Source organism: Salmo salar, chromosome 13 (assembly GCF_965601325.2).
Source record: "Salmo salar chromosome 13, fSalSal1, whole genome shotgun sequence".
In the NCBI taxonomy this organism is placed as follows: domain Eukaryota; kingdom Metazoa; phylum Chordata; class Actinopteri; order Salmoniformes; family Salmonidae; genus Salmo; species Salmo salar.
The window spans coordinates 106,342,798-106,361,727 of NC_138303.1; the positions used below are offsets into that span (position 1 = coordinate 106,342,798).

At 41.1% G+C, this 18,930-nt stretch overlaps 3 protein-coding genes across 4 annotated transcripts in view; all 3 read left to right on the top strand.

Annotated features, from left to right (window-relative positions):
* Positions 1 to 3,966, top strand: part of sema4d (sema domain, immunoglobulin domain (Ig), transmembrane domain (TM) and short cytoplasmic domain, (semaphorin) 4D) — a 100,928-nt gene extending 96,962 nt beyond the window's left edge. For both annotated transcript variants that reach the window (XM_014138877.3, XM_014138879.3), the window contains 3 exons: positions 431 to 655; positions 1,303 to 1,394; positions 2,927 to 3,966. In XM_014138877.3, coding sequence (XP_013994352.3) covers positions 431 to 655; positions 1,303 to 1,394; positions 2,927 to 2,956 — 347 coding nt within the window. In that variant the 3' untranslated portion in view covers positions 2,957 to 3,966. The remainder of the gene's footprint in view (positions 1 to 430; positions 656 to 1,302; positions 1,395 to 2,926) is intronic.
* Positions 3,967 to 6,322: 2,356 nt separating this feature from the next.
* Positions 6,323 to 8,574, top strand: rad1 (RAD1 homolog (S. pombe)). The gene is given in 6 exon segments (NM_001141832.1): positions 6,323 to 6,414; positions 6,617 to 6,818; positions 6,915 to 7,023; positions 7,257 to 7,515; positions 7,800 to 7,898; positions 8,137 to 8,574. Coding segments are annotated over 5 exon segments (840 nt in total). The 5' UTR covers positions 6,323 to 6,414; positions 6,617 to 6,623; the 3' UTR covers positions 8,315 to 8,574.
* Positions 8,575 to 9,119: 545 nt separating this feature from the next.
* On the top strand, positions 9,120 to 16,950 carry brix1 (biogenesis of ribosomes BRX1). Its single transcript, NM_001141400.2, is given in 9 exon segments — positions 9,120 to 9,273; positions 9,450 to 9,561; positions 13,147 to 13,261; positions 13,408 to 13,457; positions 13,712 to 13,785; positions 15,419 to 15,469; positions 15,602 to 15,703; positions 15,877 to 16,005; positions 16,323 to 16,950. Coding segments are annotated over 9 exon segments (1,020 nt in total). The 5' UTR covers positions 9,120 to 9,129; the 3' UTR covers positions 16,566 to 16,950.
* The last annotated feature ends 1,980 nt before the right edge of the window (positions 16,951 to 18,930 follow it).

Consider the following 18,930-nt stretch of genomic DNA (forward strand, 5'->3'; position numbering starts at 1 on the left):
TGTATTAGAATCTGAACACTGTAAATGATGTGCGGAATGATAAGTCCTTTCAGTGCTGAGGATCTGTTGGAATCAGATCTGTCAGGTATTTCTATGATCGCGAACCCAGGAGTTTGTTTGGGGTGAGAGCTTAGACTTGACGTGCCTCAACATCAATTTTAATGTGCCAAAACACACACCTGGTTTACGGAAATAAAACCTTCAGTAAAGCAGACTTTAATTGATCTGCTTCCTCTCAGTTTGGGCTGAAACACTGAATCAGAATAGTATGTCAGTACTATAGCATTGCTCTTTTATTAAGTGGCTAAGGAGCTTAGCTGGAGAAACAGGGCCGGTTTCCTGGACAGAGATGAAGCCCTGGACTAAAAAGCATGTTCACAATAGAGACTCTCCAACCAAAGTCCATATGAAGTCCCATTATGTCCCTCAGGTCCCAGTGATCTCCAAATTCACTGGCAGGTGAACGGGGCCCACCTGGAGACGCCCATCACAGAGTACCGCCACCCCTTGGTCCGGGGGGACCCCCATGGAGAGGTGCTGGTGAGCAGCTGGGTGAGAGAGAGGGCCCTGGTCAAGGACTCCAGCTACCAATGTGTCGCTGCGTCCAGCGCAGGAAATGACACGTCTAAAGTGGACCTCAACATCCTCAGTAGAGGTAGTGATTATAGATGGCTGGGATAGCTACATCTTTATATCGCTCCCCTCTCTCTCCATAAGCTCCTGCCTGCATGTTGAATGAATCCTATGAATAAGTCCTTGTCAAATGATGCAGTAGGTCCTAGAAAATCAATGCCAACGCAAATCTTATTAACAAGGACAGAGGTGTAATCATTAGCTAAACGTTGCATTTTGCAACAAATAAATTGAGTTTCTATTGGAAAAATACAGGTAGGTCCCTCCTGTTTTCGTTCCATTTGCTTCCGTTTAAGAAATGTTTTGCAACAGAATCTGCGTAATGAATACACCCACAGGCAAACGCTTACATTACCAGGGTTGTGTTCATTAGGGCACACAATGGTAAATGGTTTGCAAGTCCAGGTGTTAATTATTTTACTGTTTCAGTACGTTTTCTTCCATTTGGTGCCTATTGAGCATGATGACCCAGTTCTCTTGATTCAACTGATATTACAGTAGTCAATTGTCAAATAGAGTAAGTTTTCAACTGATATTACATTATTGCCTACTGTAATATCAGTTGAATCAAGAGAACTGGGTCATCATGCTCAATAGGCACCAAATGGAAGAAAACGTACTGAAACAGTAACAGTGTCAAATACAGTAACTTTTGTTTCTGATGAACAGATGAAGACAGTATTCCATCCAGAGATATGAGCCAATGGAGGAGTGCCCTCTCAGAACATGAAAAACTGCTAAAGAGGTGGAAAAGAGCATGGGTAGGTTTATATTCACTAAGCACCAAATCATTGGGAAAGTAGTGAACTTAGATTGGGGTGTTTTGTGTGTCAGAAACTGCAGTGCAATTAAAAATATATGACTAACTTTTTTTCAATAATGTTGAAAATACATTTGATAAAAGTTTCATAACGCTGCCTGAGCGTGTGCATGAAATATTACATGACGCACATGATGTAGAAGCCACCCTGAACTCACCCATGCTTTTTAACTTTGCGTGCCAAATTTTGATGGCTCTGCATGTCTGTTTAGGGCCGGGGCCAAGGGGGAGTGGTTTGATGTGCTCTCCTTATCTAATATCTTAGAGCACTGTGAATGCCCCATACTTCTACACGGTTCAAAAATAGTTAACTATTTAAAACGGACCAAAAATGTGGTTGTTTCCTGGTTCAACATTGTACGTGTCTCGGGGCAAGGATCATCAACTAGATTCAGCTGCGGGACAATTTTTTTGTTGAGTAGATGGTCAGGGGATCAGAACATAATTACAGATCATTTGTAGACTGCAAAATTGATCTCAAGAAGCCCAAACAGATATATTTGTCTAAAACAATCATTACAATGTAAATGTACTTTTATTCTGGCTGGCTGCATATTTCAAGACATGGCATATGAGGGTGCAGTGAGATACTCGACTGGTTGCATGATACCTTTCTCGTCAGTCATCTTCCAAAAGTGTATACTTAACTGGAAATGAACCAATCCTCCGTCGTTGGCACAATGGAAATGCTTTATCATCTAGATGTTGAAAGTGCGTGGGCGAAGGCAGTTTGAGGCCATGTGGCGGAGAGTGATTGCGGGCGACGAAGATGGGGGGGGGGTGTGGGCATGTGGGTCTGGGCAGGTGTGATGTCGTTCATGTTTGTGTGATGTCGTTTGTATGTGTATGTTTTGAATTGTTTGCAAAAAAATAAAATACAATCTTACAAAAAATACCCCAAAAAATACAATTTCAAACCTACATTTGTATACAATCACTTTGAAAACACCAGCAAATTAATTGCACCAGCTCCAAGTGATTTTAATTTTGGAAATCTGTTGCAAGGTATTCCCACTCATACGTGATCGTATACAAACTAGGTTTGAAATTATGTTAATTTTTGGGGGTATTTTTTTGTAAGATTTCTACTACAGTAGACACTTCTACTACAGTAAACACTTCTACTACAGTAGACACTTCTACTACTACTACTACTACTACTACAGTAGACACTTCTACTACAGTAGACAAAGAAGGAGTTGGGGAACCTTGGTCTAAGGGTTCAAAACAATGATTACATTACTACCTAGCTAGGGTTTACTGCCCGGGAGTAACACCTAAGTCTAAAACATTTTGAAGTGCTGTTTGTCTTTCATAATAACTTACCTAAACGTGGGATTGATGACATTTTAAAACACTTTGTTTTACAGTGTCCGATTCCTCCACCTGTTGTAGCTTCCTAGGGGCAGAAGGTAATGAGTGTAAGGTATTGCTAATCTGCATTCTCTACAGTATGTATCTCTCCTCCTATAGGAAAGCTGTGAGGGTCAAGGTGCTCTCTGAGGTCACCTGAGCTCCACTGTTATTGGCTCCTAAGACAGGCTTCAGCCCAGGTGACACTACCTGACCTTGGTCCAAAAATGCCACATCATGACGTGACATGGCACTATTCTCGCCGTTCGACGCCTGAAGCAAGGCTTCAACCTCCGGCTTCGGTTCTGCAGTGTTCACCTGTTGTGGTGCATCAAAGATATTCTATAATGTTACAGGCCCTTCATACAGGCTTTAGCATAGGCCTTAGTCTCCCCCTTACTGACTGACTGAATGGGGTCTGGGCAGATCAGTTGACTTTGCTCTTGGGAGGGTCTACTCTGCATTCCCAGTGAAAGCAGAAGAATCTCTGTGACTGAGTGGTGGCATGCAGTGTCATATCTCCACAGTGTCAGATATCTCCAGTGTCAGATATCTCCACAGTGTCAGATCTTCCCTCAGTGATCGACAGTCTACCTTTGAAGTTCGCACTTTCTTTCTCTACTGTGGTAGCAGTGTCCATCTGTCTTTCACAGTGGGTAGCTGTTACAGATGAGAATGAATGTTTTTTTTTTTAGATTAATATGTTTTAAAGTATAGGAATATAAGGTTTGTTTTGTTTTATTTAGATGACTATATTACCGGTATGTCTAGACTCTAGAATATATCCACATTGATTTCTGAATCAAAATTAGAGTTGATCTCTTTGTTTTGCCATTACAGTACATAATATCACTACCAGTGCTTTGCCAGAGTAACTAGAGATGAGTAAATTGTGTCAGTACAAAGATGTACAGACGCAAATGTAACCTCTAAACTCCACTCTCCACTCCATAGTGCCTTTCAATAGGTTCAGATTGCTGAATAAATGCAGTTTTGTAGCCTATTGATGATTCAGATTCCTGTATTTTTGCCGACACATATGTATTCTCTGTCATTATGTGGTCAGTTAAACTCTTATCACTGAAATGTTTAATTCCATGTGTTAATCATATGACAATGTGGGAGAAGAAAATTGTATTAAACGGAACTTGATGGTGGAACTTGATGTTGCCTTATTGTCTATCACACTGTGTTCATTCATTGGCCACATTTGAGGGCAGTGAAGTACAGTTCAGACATTTGATATTTCAGTGGTTTGAATGCAGTTCAGATATGTCTGTGGTTCATATCAGTGTCAGGTCTTTGTGACATTTAGGCTATAAAGGAGAGTCACAGTGAAACTTCACAACAGCTGCGCTCAGACATCCATTTCGCATCCAAATACTTTCTATCATGATGACATCAAAGCAGCAATACTCCACAGGAACAGATTCTCTGGTTGAATTATTAAGTAGCACCTACTGGTAGGCTAGGCCCCCATATACTGGTCTGAGTTAGAGGTCTGTCTCCACACCCCGGTTTACAGCCTGGCATCTGCACTGATATGGCAAAGACAATGTAACAGATGCATAGTAACCTAGTGTAATAATAATTAGAAGGCTAGCTACCCTTTAGGTGAGATTATTGATAGTGTAATAAAGATAATCTAACTTTTTACCTAGTGATGTATAAGGAGGGCATTTGCACGACATGCTTTGCAGCGGTGCACAGCAGGGCTCCAGAGACATATTGGGCAACCAACTGATACCAATCACGAGCACACTCAGAGACAATTGGCTGACTTAAGCACTCACATAACATGACAAAACAGGAAGCGCACTAGCCACACGAACTGACCACTGGTGTAAAAAACAACACCCCATACCTATCGCAACTACCCAGACACGACATAGCAGACACACACACACACACACTTGGGGGTGTTGGACTCCGAGGACAAAGGACACTGCCAAGGGCCAATGGGAAGTCGACACTCCCGGAGAATGGACCGTCCCTCCACTCATCGACCAGTCAGGAGAGCGGACCTACTAGACTCAACCTACGTCAACACACTGTTAATTCATTGTATAAATAAAACGCACACTATGTTTTCGGGGCTCTCTCTTCTGCTAGTTCCCTAAGAGCTAAACGAACGAGTCCGTGCACGCTCAGCCAAATATCTTTGTCTCATAATAAACAGCCTTACTATATACTGAATCCACCTGGTCCAGCGTCTTGACTTGGTCTCCTTCTCAAGTAACTTTCATCAACAATAGCCAGGTGCCGGTCTGTTTCTGCCCTCTAGCCAACTCAGTATCGTCATGCCATTAGGAATTGGCAAGAGAGCAGAAACGGACTTTCACCCTAGTCGTGAACACCTGCTACACTCAAAATATCGATCAGCAGTAACACTTGGCCATCTAGTGGCAGATTACGGGAATATCTAACCTGCTCAGCCCTACAACTACTCTGATTGTCAGTGTCGTATTTTGTGTAATGCTAAATTATACTCCGTGGTGGAAAAAGTACCCAATTGTCATACTAGAGTAAACAGTAAAGATACCTAAATAGAAAATTACTCAAGTGAAAGTCACCCAGTAAAATACTACTTGAGTAAAAGTATTTGGTTGTAAATATACTTAAGTATCAAAAGTAAAAGTATAAATAATTTCACATTCCTTATATTAAAAAAACCAGACCGAACGATTGTATTTGTTAATTTTTGAATTACGGGTAGCCAGGGGCACACTCCAACATTTACACAATATTTTACCAACGAAGCATTTGTGTTTAGTGAGTCCGTCAGATTAGAGGCAGTAGGCATGACCAGGGATATTCTCTTGAAAAGTGCGTGAATCGGACCATTTTCCTGGCCTGCTAAACTTTCGAAATGTAACGAGTAATTTTGGGTGTCAGAGAAAATGTATGGAGTAAAAAGTACATTATTTTATTTAGGACTGTAGTGGAGTAAAAGTAAAAGCTGTCAAAAATATAAATAGTAAAGTATAGATACCCAAGAAAACTACTTAAGTAGTACTTTAAAGTATTATTATCATTACTTTTGTACTTTTTACCCCTTTTTCTCGCCAATTTCTTATATCCAATTGGTAGTTACAAGTCTTGTCCCATCGCTTGACACACTGATTGCTTAACCGTCATTGCTAGGTCATTATAAATAAGATTTTGTTCTTAACTGACTTGCCTAGTTAAATAAAGTTTTATTTTTTTAAATAACCCGGAAGCCAGGCGCACCGCTGTACAGCTAGCCATCTAAGGTCAGCTTCCCTGCCCGCCACAAGGAGTCGCTAGAGCGCGATGGGACATGGACATCCCAGCCGGCCAAACCCGCTGGGTCTCCCGGTTGCGGTGTGTTTCTTTTTGTGTATGCATACACACCTCAATAATGGACAAGGTACTGTCTGGAAAACTAAGTTGTTTAAACACCTCCAAACAGAAGGGGCGAAATCGTTAAATTATATTGCAATTGGCTTTGAGACAGGTCATGTACCACCGAAGAAGAACACCCGGAAGTAAAGTATTGTTAAGAAATCTCAGATGGCGCGATTCTTTAAAAACGTCAACAGACTTTGATATATCAAGATTAATCTTCTAAAACGAGTGACAATTGTGTGAGTGTGACACAGCGTTACTGGTTATATAAAGTTAACGCTTGCAGATCAGATTTATCGTAACGTTAGCCGGCTGAAGTGGACTGACAGCTAGAATGGCTAGCTAGTTATGTTAACTTTAGCTAATCTCGATTTCAATCATCTAGCTAGCTACTGTAGTTTGCTTTCCTCCTTTGATTGTTGTTGATTTTGTTTATTTCAGATAGAAAATGCCCTTGTCTACTCAGTCTCAGACTGGAGGTGACAACTACGTCCTTGTAGCTAGTCTGGACAATGTCCGGAATCTGTCCAACATCTTGAAAGCCATCACCTTCAAAGATCATGCAATTTTCAATGCCACACCAAACGGGTTGAAAGTCACTGTGGAGGACTCTAAATGTCTGCAAGCCAATGCCTTCATTCAGGTTAGTGCAGGAATATCAACATACACAAATTATGAGTCATTAACCTTTAGATGGGCTGTGTTGTCATGTCTCGTTAATGTTGTCATTCTTTTCCAGGCTGAGATCTTCCAGGAGTTTACCATCAGAGAGGACTCAGTGGGGTTTCAGGTCAACCTGACCGTTCTTCTGGACTGTCTCACCATCTTTGGGGGAAGTACAGTACCAGGTAATGAAGAAGACTGTCTTCTTGATATCCTTTCAGATTTCTCCTGGGTGATTTACAAAACAATCTGGTGAAGACTTTGCAGGTCAAAACTACATTATTTTAACCTTAATAAAATCATCTGCTTTTTATTCTAGGAGAGAGTCACAGCCTCACCTTTCATTCTAAAATGTGAAACTAAAAACACGATTAAAGCTACTGGGAGTAACTAACGTCTTGTCTACTTTTTGTTGAAGGAGTGGCCACTGCCTTGCGGATGTGCTACAACGGTTACGGCTACCCCCTGACCCTGTTCCTAGAGGAGGGTGGTGTGGTGACGGTGTGTAAGATCAACACCCAGGAGCCAGAGGAGCCCATAGACTTTGAGTTCTGCAGCACCAATGTGACTAATAAAGTCATCCTGCAGTCAGAGAGTCTGAAGGAGGCCTTCTCTGAGCTGGACATGACCAGTGAGGTCCTGCAGATCACCATGTCTCCCAGTCAGCCATACTTTAGGTGCAATACTTGTTTTGTTTTCTACTAAACAAATTGTTTTGGGTTTTTTTTAAATGAGGAAATCTCAAAATGGCATTGTATTGTAGCGAATTAAGGACTCTTAACTGTAGTCTCTGTTTCCAGCAGTCTGTCCAAGACCTTTTGGCCATTCCACCAAAAGGCTGGATAGTCTTGACAAGTTCGCTGGTTGTTGTACAGAGGTCATTACAGCTACAGGATGATGGTTGCAGAGTATCATCTTGCCATTGTTAACCTTTCTTCTCTCTATCTGTTTTCATGTTTAGGTTGTCTACCTTTGGGAATTCTGGGAATGCCCATTATGATTACCCAAAGGATTCTGACATGATGGAGCTGTTTCAGTGCACAAAGACTCAGACTAACAGGTACATTAATCTTCTAAATACTGTATTATCATCATGTATTTGGATATTCGGGAAGTGTGGCACTACAGATTCCTGCATTTCCAAGAAATCAAGAAATGTGAACATGGAATTAATTTACTCAGTTATTTATGTTTTTGCTGGCCGGTCACTCTTTGAGGGTATGGCTTTCACTGGGATAATTATGGTTTTGAAGTACATGCTAACTGGATTGTCACTTTGCTGATGTCCTCTTTGTCAGGTACAAGATGTCTCTACTGAAGCCGTCCACCAAGGCCTTGGCTCTATCCTGTAAGGTCTCGGTGAGGACAGATGACCGAGGGTTCCTGTCTTTGCAGTACTTGGTTAGGAATGATGATGGACAGATCTGCTTTGTGGAATACTACTGCTGTCCAGATGAGGAAGTGGAAGAGGAGTAGAGAGAATAGGAATATTTTTGGACAAGAATATGAGGCTCAAATGTTTTAGATGTTATTCTAAAGCAATATTTGCTATTTTTCACTTGGCCCTGTAATTTGGATTGTATTCCGTGACTGCGTTATTTGGATTGAATTCCGTGACTGTGTTATTCGGATTGTATTCTGTGACTGTGTTATTTGGATTGTATTCCGTGACTGTTATTTGTAAATAGTGTTGGCTCTGGTACATGTTCATTTTAAAGTGAAAATAATGAATTGCTAATAGTTTTTCTCAATTTGTTTTTTGGTTTGTTTTCAGTGAATGAATGCTGCTCTCCCATTGTTTAGAAGTTCACAAGGAACTTTAAACAATATTTATATAATGAAACTATTCCTTCACTTTTGATAAATATTTCAACATATTAGTATTGACAATAAATGTAAAACTGGCGCTACCACTTAAGCTACCACTGTAAAACGCGCTACCACTTAAACTTAAGCCACCAGTGTAAAACTGGCGCTACCACTGTAAAACGCGCTACCACTTAAGCTACCACTGTAAAACTGGCGCTACCACTTAAGCTACCACTGTAAAACTGTCTCTACCACTTAAGCTACCACTGTAAAACTGGCTCTACCACTTAAGCTACCACTGTAAAACTGGCCCCCGTGCTACCACTGTAAAACTGGCGCTACCACTTTCGACTAGCAGCATGTTGTCTGTTCTCGCAGTACAACTCCGCGTCGCCAGGTGGCGTCTGTTGTAAATGTCCTGCTCGCCCGCGTGTTGCCTCGCTCTGTTCTTACGGTTCTGAGCCTGCGTGTCAGAAATCAAAATGTCGGCGCTCAAGAGAAAACGTGGAGGAAAGGGTCCAGGTGGAAAAGCAAAGAAAGTTAAATTGGTAGAAAATGGAAATGAACCCCAAACTACAGAGATGGAACAGAACAAGGAAATCAGCGTCCCAGCACCCGTGTCAATGGTAAGTGTGTGTCAAACATGAAATTGCTAGCCACTTCGTTGACTTGTAAAGTTAGCTAGCAAACGTTACATATTTGTCTTGTATAAAAACGACATAACAACATGGACTGTAATGTTACATGACTGTAGAGATCGTGTATGAAACAATGTGTTGATTAATTGGATTTTGATTTCCAGGGTAAGTGGAAAAACAAAGAGCGAGTTCTTGTATTCTCTTCAAGGGGCATCAACTTCAGAACACGACATCTGATGCAGGACCTCAGGACAATGATGCCACACACGAAAGCAGGTCTGTTGCTGTACCAGTATGTAATACATTTTTCCCAGTAGACATCTCTGCAAGCATTATAATGTCAAAATACGTTCATTACTCATCAAATATGGCGTTTCGCTGAGCAACAAACAATATGGACTCCGGTCACACATGGTATGTATACTGAACAAAAATATAAACGCAACAATTCCAATGATTTTACAGAGTTACAGTTAATACGGAAATCAGTCAATTGAAATAAATTAATTAGGCCTTAATCTATGGATTTCACATGACTGGGAAGGGGAGCAGCCATGGGTGGGCCTGGGAGGGCATAGGCCCATCTACTTAGGTGCAAGGACCACACACTGGGGAGCCATGCTCAACCAATCAGAATGAGTTTCCCCCCCCCAACAAAAGGCCTTTATTACAGACACAAATAATCCTCAGTTTCATCAGATGGCTGGTCTGAGACGATCCCACAGGTGAAGAAGTCGGAAGTGGAGGTCCAGGGCTGGTGTGGTTACACGCGGTCTGAGGTTGTGAGGCTGGTCAGACGTACTGCCAAATACTCTAAAACAACAATGGAGGCTGCTTATGGTACAGAAATGAACATTCAATTATCTGGCAACACCTCTGGGGGGTATTCCTGCAGTCAACATGCCAATTACATATTTCCTCAACTTGAGACATCTGTGGCGTTGTGTGACAACACTGCACATTTTATTGGCCTTTTATTGTCCCCAGCACAAGGTGCACCAGTGTAATTATCACGCTGTTTAATCAGCTTCTTGATATGCCACACCTGTCAGATGGATTCATTATTTTTGGCAGAAATGTTTACTAACAGGGATGTAAAAAGTTTGTGTGCAACCTTTGAGAGAAATTAGCTTTTTGTGAGTATGGAATATTTCTGGGATCTTTTATTTCAGCTCATGAAACATGGGACCAACACTTAACATATTGAGTTTATATTTTTGTTCAGTACACTTCCAAAAAATATATCAAAATAAAACATTTGCAGGTATCCGAAAACATTTATTGTTTGGAAATAATCAATGTATTGTTTTTGAACCCTCTTCGGGAAGATCAGTGTGTGAACGTAGACTGTTATCTACTTAATCTCCTTACATGAAATAGTATTGCCTTGTGTGTAGTACGTCTGAAACAATGTGTTTGGTATGACGTTCATACACTGTTGTAGATTAGAAAATCAATGATCTTTCGGGACACTGTATTGCTAGATCAGCTGACCGTTGCCTGATGTACTCTTAAGGAGCCTACCTTTACACCGTATGGTCCAAGGACCTTCTTTATATAATATCTTCAGAGGTAGACTTGCTCTGGCAGCCAAATACGCCATCTAAACGTGAATCTATTCCAAATTGCGTTGCGGTTGTAGAAACACAAGGCCCTTTACTTTCAAATAATTTCACAAATGCTAAATATACACTTACTGTACACTGTTTCAACCGGTTTGATCACAGTTGCAGCCAACAATATTTTTGGTGGTCGTCTTCCGTTACAGTTGTTCAGAGCATGCTAGATAGCTAAATTAACACAGGTGGTCCCTCTGTCTCCCGTAAACATGTTCTGTAACATGGCCATATGGATGTGTGGGAACACTAACCCTATAAAGGTGTGTTTTAGTTTTAATGTAATGTGTGCTAATGTTTGGACTGAACGTCAGGGCTCTTAACTTCTTACATCTAGACGTTCCGCTAGCGGAACACCACTCCAATATCCAATGATAGGGCGTGGCGCGAAATACAAACTCCTCGAAAATCCGAAAACTTCAATTTTTCAAACATATGACTATTTTACACCATTTTAAAGACAAGACTCTCCTTTATCTAACCACACTGTCCGATTTCAAAAAGGCTTTACAACGAAAGCAAAACATTAGATTGTCAGGAGAGTACCCTGCCAAAAATAATCACACAGCCATTTTCAAAGCAAGCATATATGTCACAAAAACCAAAACCACAGCTAAATGCAGCACTAACCTTTGATCTTCATCAGATGACACTCCTAGGACATTATGTTATACAATACATGCATGTTTTGTTCAATCAAGTTCATATTCACATCAAAAAACAGCTTTTTACATTAGCATGTGACGTTCAGAACTAGCATTCCCACCGAACACTTCCGGTGAATTTACTAAATTACTCACGATAAACGTTCACAAAAAACATAATTATTTTAAGTATTATAGATACAGAACTCCTTTATGCAATCGCGGTGTCCGATTTTAAAATAGCTTTTCGGTGAAAGCACATTTTGCAATATTCTGAGTAGATAGCCCGGCCATCACAGGCTAGCTATTTTGACACCCACCAAGTTTGGTACTCACCAAACTCAGATTTACTATAAGAAAAATTAGATTACCTTTGCTGTTCTTCGTCAGAATGCACTCCCAGGACTTCTACTTCAACAACAAATGTTGGTTTGGTTCCAAATAATCCATAGTTATATCCAAATAGCGGCGTTTTGTTTGTGCGTTCAAGCCACTATCCGAAGGGTGACGCGCGTATCGTGACAAAAAAAATCAAAATATTCCATTGCTGTACTTCGAAGCATGTCAAACGCTGTTTAAAATCAACTTTTATGCGATTTTTCTCATAAAATAGCGATAATATTCCGACCGGGAGTCGTTGTTTTCGTTCAAAGACTGAAAATGTAAAATGGACTCTTCACGTGCACGCCCGTCTCATTGTTCTCAGATCGACCACTATCCAAATGCGCTACTGTTTTTCAGCCAGAGACTGCAAAGTCATCATTCAACGTTCTGGCGCCTTCTGAGAGCCTATGGGAGCCTTAGAAAGTGTCACGTTACAGCAGAGATCCTCTGTTTTCAATAAAGAGGCTAAAGAAGGCCAAGAAATGGTCAGAGAGGGCACTTTCTGTTTGGAATCTTCTCAGGTTTTCGCCTGCCATATGAGTTCTGTTATACTCACAGACGCCATTCAAACAGTTTTAGAAACTTTAGGGTGTTTTCTGTCCAAATCAAACAATTATATGCATATTCTAGTTTCTGGGCAGGAGTAATAAACAGATTAAATCGGGTACGTTTTTTTATCCGGCCGTGAAAATACTGCCCCCTATCCATAACAGGTTAACAAATCTCCCCCGTACAGAAGACTCTTTTGTTCACTGACTTATGTGCAATGGAACTGAGGTCATGATCAAAGGCTAAGCCAACCTGTGCGTGGCAGTAATGAGTGAGGTGGATTTGGCTCATGCATACTTGGTCAAAAACGCTAGCTTCTTTCCAGACAAATGTTTTCGGTTTGCGTCTACTTTTTATTTTTTATTATTAAGACCAATTTGGGATTTTGCATACCGGGGTGTGACGTTAGTAAATGATGACAGTTGCTCTGCTAAACTCCATATTTGGTGAGAAACGAACATATTTTGACATGATGCTTGCAGAGCTGTCTAATGGGGGAAATGAAGCTAACTGGCCTACAGAATACATCATATTAATCTCCCCTGCCCAAATACTGCTTCAGTTTGTTCCGTTTTACATGTTTGTATTTTCTTATTTCAGTGGTTTGGTGATATTGATCAATATATGTAGTTGGCTATAACCCAGGAGACTTGACCTTACTCTTACAGACACAAAAATGGACAGAAAGGACAAACTCTTCGTCATAAACGAGGTGTGTGAAATCAAGAACTGCAACAAATGCATATTCTTTGAAGCAAAGAAGAAGCAGGATCTCTATATGTGGTGAGTGTCAAAGTTAACAACAAATCCTCTCAGCAACACACACAAAAGCATTATATTCCTTTCCCCTGACATGGCTTCCTGTCACTTGACATGTCTATGGAAACGTCACCTTTAAAACCTAATGATTTCAGTCACTTTTTTTATAGGGTTGCAAATGTTCCCCACGGACCATCTGCAAAGTTCTTGGTTCAGAATGGTGAGTGTCATCGCCCGAGTTTGTGTGAAATGACATGAATTGACTACATTTTGCATTTGTCACAATCAAGTAACAGTGGTTAAACAGCTGTTGGTATCAAATAGCGGCAGGTAGCCTAGTGGTTAAGAGCATAATCCCTGAGTTGAGGCACTTAAACCCTAATTGCTCTGGATAAGAGCGTCTGCTGAATGACTATGATGGAATAGAATAATGACCACGGGCTACAGCTTCATCATTTTTTACTCTTCCGGTAGTCCACACACTCGCCGAACTCAAAATGACGGGGAACTGTCTGAAGGGATCCAGACCACTGCTGTCATTTGATCCTGTGAGTATTGCAGTTTCGGTCAACGGCAACATGATTCCCAGACACAGATTTTATGCCTAGTCCTGGATTAAAATGCAAAATACTTTGAGAATATCCTAATCAGAGTCTGGGACACCACCCCATAGTGTTACAGAATACTCTTGAAACTAATTCATATGGGCCTCACCATCAAGATGTACGGGGATACTGTTTAACTTCTTATGGCTGGAATCCCGGTAACGGGATCGATATGACAACAGCCAGTGAAAGTGCAGGGCGCCAAATTCAAACAGATATCTCATAATTAAAATTCCTCAAACATACAAGTATTTTACACCATTTTAAAGATAAACTTGTTGTTAATCTCACCACAGTGACGATTTCAAAAAGGCTTTACTACGAAAGCACACTAAACGATTATGTTAGGTCAGCAACTAGTCAGAAAAACACAGCCATTTTTCCAGCCAAAGAGAGGAGTCACAAAAAGCAGAAATAGAGAAAATGATTCACTAAACTTTGATTTTCATCAGATGACAGTCATAGGACTTCATGTTGCACAATACATGTATGTTTTGTTCAATAAAGTTCATATTTATATCCAGAAACCTCAGTTTATATTGGTGCGTTATGTTCAGTAATGTTTTGCTTTCAAAACATCCGGTGATTTTGCAGAGAGCCACATCAATTTACAGAAATACTCATCATAAATGTTGATGAAAATACAAGTGTTATGCATGGAACTTTAGATAAACTTCTCCTTAATGTAACCGCTGTGTCAGATTTCAAAAAAGCTTTACCGAAAAAGCACACCATGCAATAATCTGAGTACGGCGCTCAGACACAAAAACAAGCCATCCGCCATGTTGGAGTCAACAGAAGTCAGAAATAGCATTATAAATATTCACTTACCTTTGATGATCTTCATCAGAATGCACTCCCAGGAATCCCAGTTCCAGAATAAATGTTTGTTTTGTTCGATAAAGTCCATCCTTTATGTCCAAATACCTCCATTTTGTTCGAGCCTTCAGTTCACAAATCCAAATTCACGACGCGCAGGTCAGACGAAAACTCAAATTCCATTACAGTTCGTAGAAACATGTCAAACGATGTATAGAATCAATCTTTAGGATGTTTTTATCATAAATCTTCAATAAGATTTCAACCGGAGAATTCCTTTGTCTTTAGAAATGCAATGGAACTCAGCTACCTCTCACGGGCGTGCGCATGACTGAAGCTCATGCCCATTTGGCAGATCTCTCACTCAATCAGCTCTTATTCTCCCCCACTTCACAGTAGAAGCCTCAAACAAGGTTCTAAAGACTGTTGACATCTAGTGGAAGCCTTAGGAAGTGCAATATGACCCCACAGACACTATTGGATAGGCCAAGACTTGAAAAACTACAAACTCAGATTTCCCACTTCCTGGTTGGGTTTTTTTTCTCAGGTTTTTGCCTGCCATATGCATTCTGTTATACTCACAGACATCATTCAAACAGTTTTAGAAACTTCTTCAGAGTGTTTTCTATCCAAATCTACTAATAATATGCATATCTTAGTTTACTCTGGGCACCTTATTCATCCAAGCTACTCAATACTGCCACCCAGCCATAAGAAGTTAATGAATTCATGTTTCTATTTATTTTCAACCCAACAGCAATTTGACAAGGAGCCTCATTATGCACTGCTGAAGGAGCTCTTCATCCAGGTTAGTTTCGTTATCATTACCGCAGAAATATTTGGTCCCAAAAATTACAATGCAATTACCATTATTAGTTGTTTTGCTTTTCTTGTGACGTTGTGATCAGTTCAGAAGTGAGTTTTTGCGTTGTTTTTGTAGACATTTTCAACTCCCCAGTACCACCCCAGGAGCCAGCCCTTTGTGGACCATGTCTTCACGTTCACCATAACAGACAACAGGATATGGTTCAGAAACTATCAGGTGAGTTTAACTAACTTGCTCCCCTTTCCATTATACAGTATGTGGAGTATAATATTCTCTGGTCATTTCGAACAGCGCGTTGTAACACTCCCTGATTGATTGAGAAGTAATGTTCTTGAATGGCGAAAGTTATTAGCGCAACATATGTTTTGACTTATTTCTGTGTCCCACAGATCATTGAGGAAGATGCATCGATGGTAGAAATTGGACCTCGCTTCGTCCTGAACCTCATCAAAATATTCCAGGGGAGCTTCGGCGGCCCCACACTCTTCGAGAACCCACACTTCGAGTCTCCGAACACGGTAATATTTCATTTGATTCCTAGTGGACTTCCCTCCCTACATCACTGGTAGATCAAACCTTTATCTTCAGTAGGTATAGAACAACAATGAACTAAAACTCTCCCCCACAGTACTGGTGGCTGATCACTTAGTGAGACTGCGTACTGTTGATGGGCAGTCTTGAATTATTATGGTTACGTTTTTCTAGATCAGATTGGTTCATTGTTGTTCTGTCTCCCCTCCCCACAGCACCGGGCATCTGATCACTAATATTGAGACTAGGAAGACCATAACTAATCACTGTCCCAGAGTAATTCATTGTCTCTATCTCCCCTTAGCGCCGGCGTGTGATCCGCATGGCCACCGCCTCCAAAATGAGGGAGAAACAGATGGTCAAGGAGCTCCAGAAGCTGAAGAGGACGGAGAACAAGGAGGTGGTGACCAGGGACGTGACGGATGACGTGTTTGCCACGCCGGCTGAGGAGAGGCCAGTCCACATTGAGCTGGAGGCTCCTGCAGCTAAAGTAGTGAAGAAGAACAAACACAAGGCTTTCAAACGCCAGAGGATGCAGAAGCGTTAGGCTAGAGACTAGTTGGTTTGTTGGGTCTTCTAGAAGAAGCCATCTGGAAAGTGATTACATTGTTTCTTTGTCAATTTGTCTTTCCTCAATTCCATGTCTTTAATTTTCAAAACTCAAACGAGGAGTTTGATGGGAGTGACCAAGAATCTTCTCCAATGCATGTAGAAGGAATCGGGAAAAGACAAATTAGGAAATTTGTTTGGCCGTAAACTGGGAGGATTGAGTTGACCATCAAGTCTGCAGCCTGTGAAGGACCATCTCAGAATATGTCATTTGTGTTGAACTTTTTGTTTCAGCTGCATAGAAAGTACTAAAGCAGTTTTGTAACTTCTGTTATGCTCCAGCTTTTCTTATAGTTATGAAATAAACATCTTTTGACATTTTTTTAAAGTCTCGATTTAGTGTTTATTTCTCCTGTTCATTCCTGAAGTTGTCAGTTTGATTTACCGATGACTGGGCCTCATTTCACTTGATACCTGCGTTAGTAACTTGACCAGCCTTGTCAATATTGATTGCAAATCTAATATAGTTATATCCATGTCAAAACACTTAACAGAGATGTTGCCACCTCTGTGCGCTATCTTTCACCAAAGCCTAAAGGAGTGTGTCCACAGGCATAGAAGGAAGCTAGTCATTCCACTGCCTAAAAATAGTTAAGCACCCTTTGCTGGCTCGAACAGCCACCCATTCAGTTTGCTCCCTGTTCTTAGTAAACTGAAAAAAATGGACCAAATGTAAGGCTGTTTTTCAGCGAAGTTAACTAACTTTCAGCATTCATATAGAGAAGGGCACTGAACTTGTACTGCACTGACTCAGACTTCAGATGATTGGTTAAAAGAAATGCATATTAAGATAGTTGGAGCTGTATTGTTAGATTTGAATGCAGCCTTTGAGCATACATTTCTTTATTGAAGAAACTCACTTGCTATAGCTTTACATCACCTGCAATCACATGGAGAGTTATTTAGCCAATAGAACCTAGTGTTTTTCAGTGAAAGCTTCTCCAACATCAGATGCGTACAGTGCGGTGTCCCTTGGCTGTTACTTTTCTCGAGTTGACATTTTTACAAATTACTTACACAAAGCTAGAATTAATGTAAAGTGCATTCGGAAAGTGTTCAGACCCCTTGACTTTTTCCACATTTTGTTACGTTACAGCCTTATTCTAAAATTGATTCAATTGACCCCCTTCATCAATCTACACACAATACCCCATAATGACAAAGCAAAAACTGAAATATCGCGTTTAGATAAGTATTCAGACCCTTTACTTAGTACTTTGTTGAAGCACCTTTGGCAACGATTACAGCCTTGAGTCTTCAGGCTTGGCACACCTGTATTTGGGGAGTTTCTCCCATTCTTCTCTGCAGATCCTCCCAAGCTCTGTCAGGTTGGATGGGGAGCGTCGCTGGACAGCTATTTTCAGGTCTCCAGAGATGTTCAATCGAGTTCAAGTCTGGCCTCTGGTTGGGCCACTCAAGGACATTGAGACTTGTCCTGAAAGCCACTCCTGCATTATCTTGGCTCAGTACTATATATACTATGTATGCTTAGGGTCGTTGTCCTGTTGGAAGGTGAACCTTCACCCCGGTCTGAGTACCTGAGTGCTCTGGAGCAGGTTTTCATCAAGGATCTCTGTACTTTCTACATTTATCTTTCCCTCGATCCTGACCAGTCTCCCAGTCCCTACAGCTTAAAAACATCCCCACAGCATGATACACCGTAGTGATGGTGCCAGGTTTCCTCCAGATGTGACGTTTGGCATTCAGGCCAGAGTTCAATGTTGCTTTTATCAGACCAGAGAATCTTGTTTCTCATGGTATGAGAGTCCATTAGAATACAGGTTTCCTCCAGACGTGACACTTGGCATTCAGCCAAAGAGTTCAATGTTGATTTTATCAGACCAGAGAATGTTGTTTCTCATGGTCTGAGAGTCCTTTAGGTGCCAGGTTTCCTCCAGACGTGACGCTTGGCATTCAGGCCAAAGAGTTCAATGTTGATTTTATCAGACCAGAGAATCTTGTTTCTCATGGTCTGAGAGTCCTTTAGGTGCATTTTGGCAAACTCCAAGCGGGCTGTCATGTCCTTTTTACTGAGGAGTGGCTCTCGTCTGGCCACTACCATAAAGGCCTGATTTGTGGAGTGCTGCAGAGTTGTCCTTCTGAAAGTTCTCCCATCTCCACAGAGGAACTCTGGAGCTCTGTCAGAGTGACCATTCTCCCCTGACCCTTCTCCCCTGATTGCCCAGTTTGGCCGGGCGGCCAGCTCTAGGAAGAGTTTTGGTGGTACCAAACTTCTTCCATTTCAGAATGATTGAGGCCACTGTGTTCTTGGGGACCTTCAATGCTGCACACATTTTTTGGTA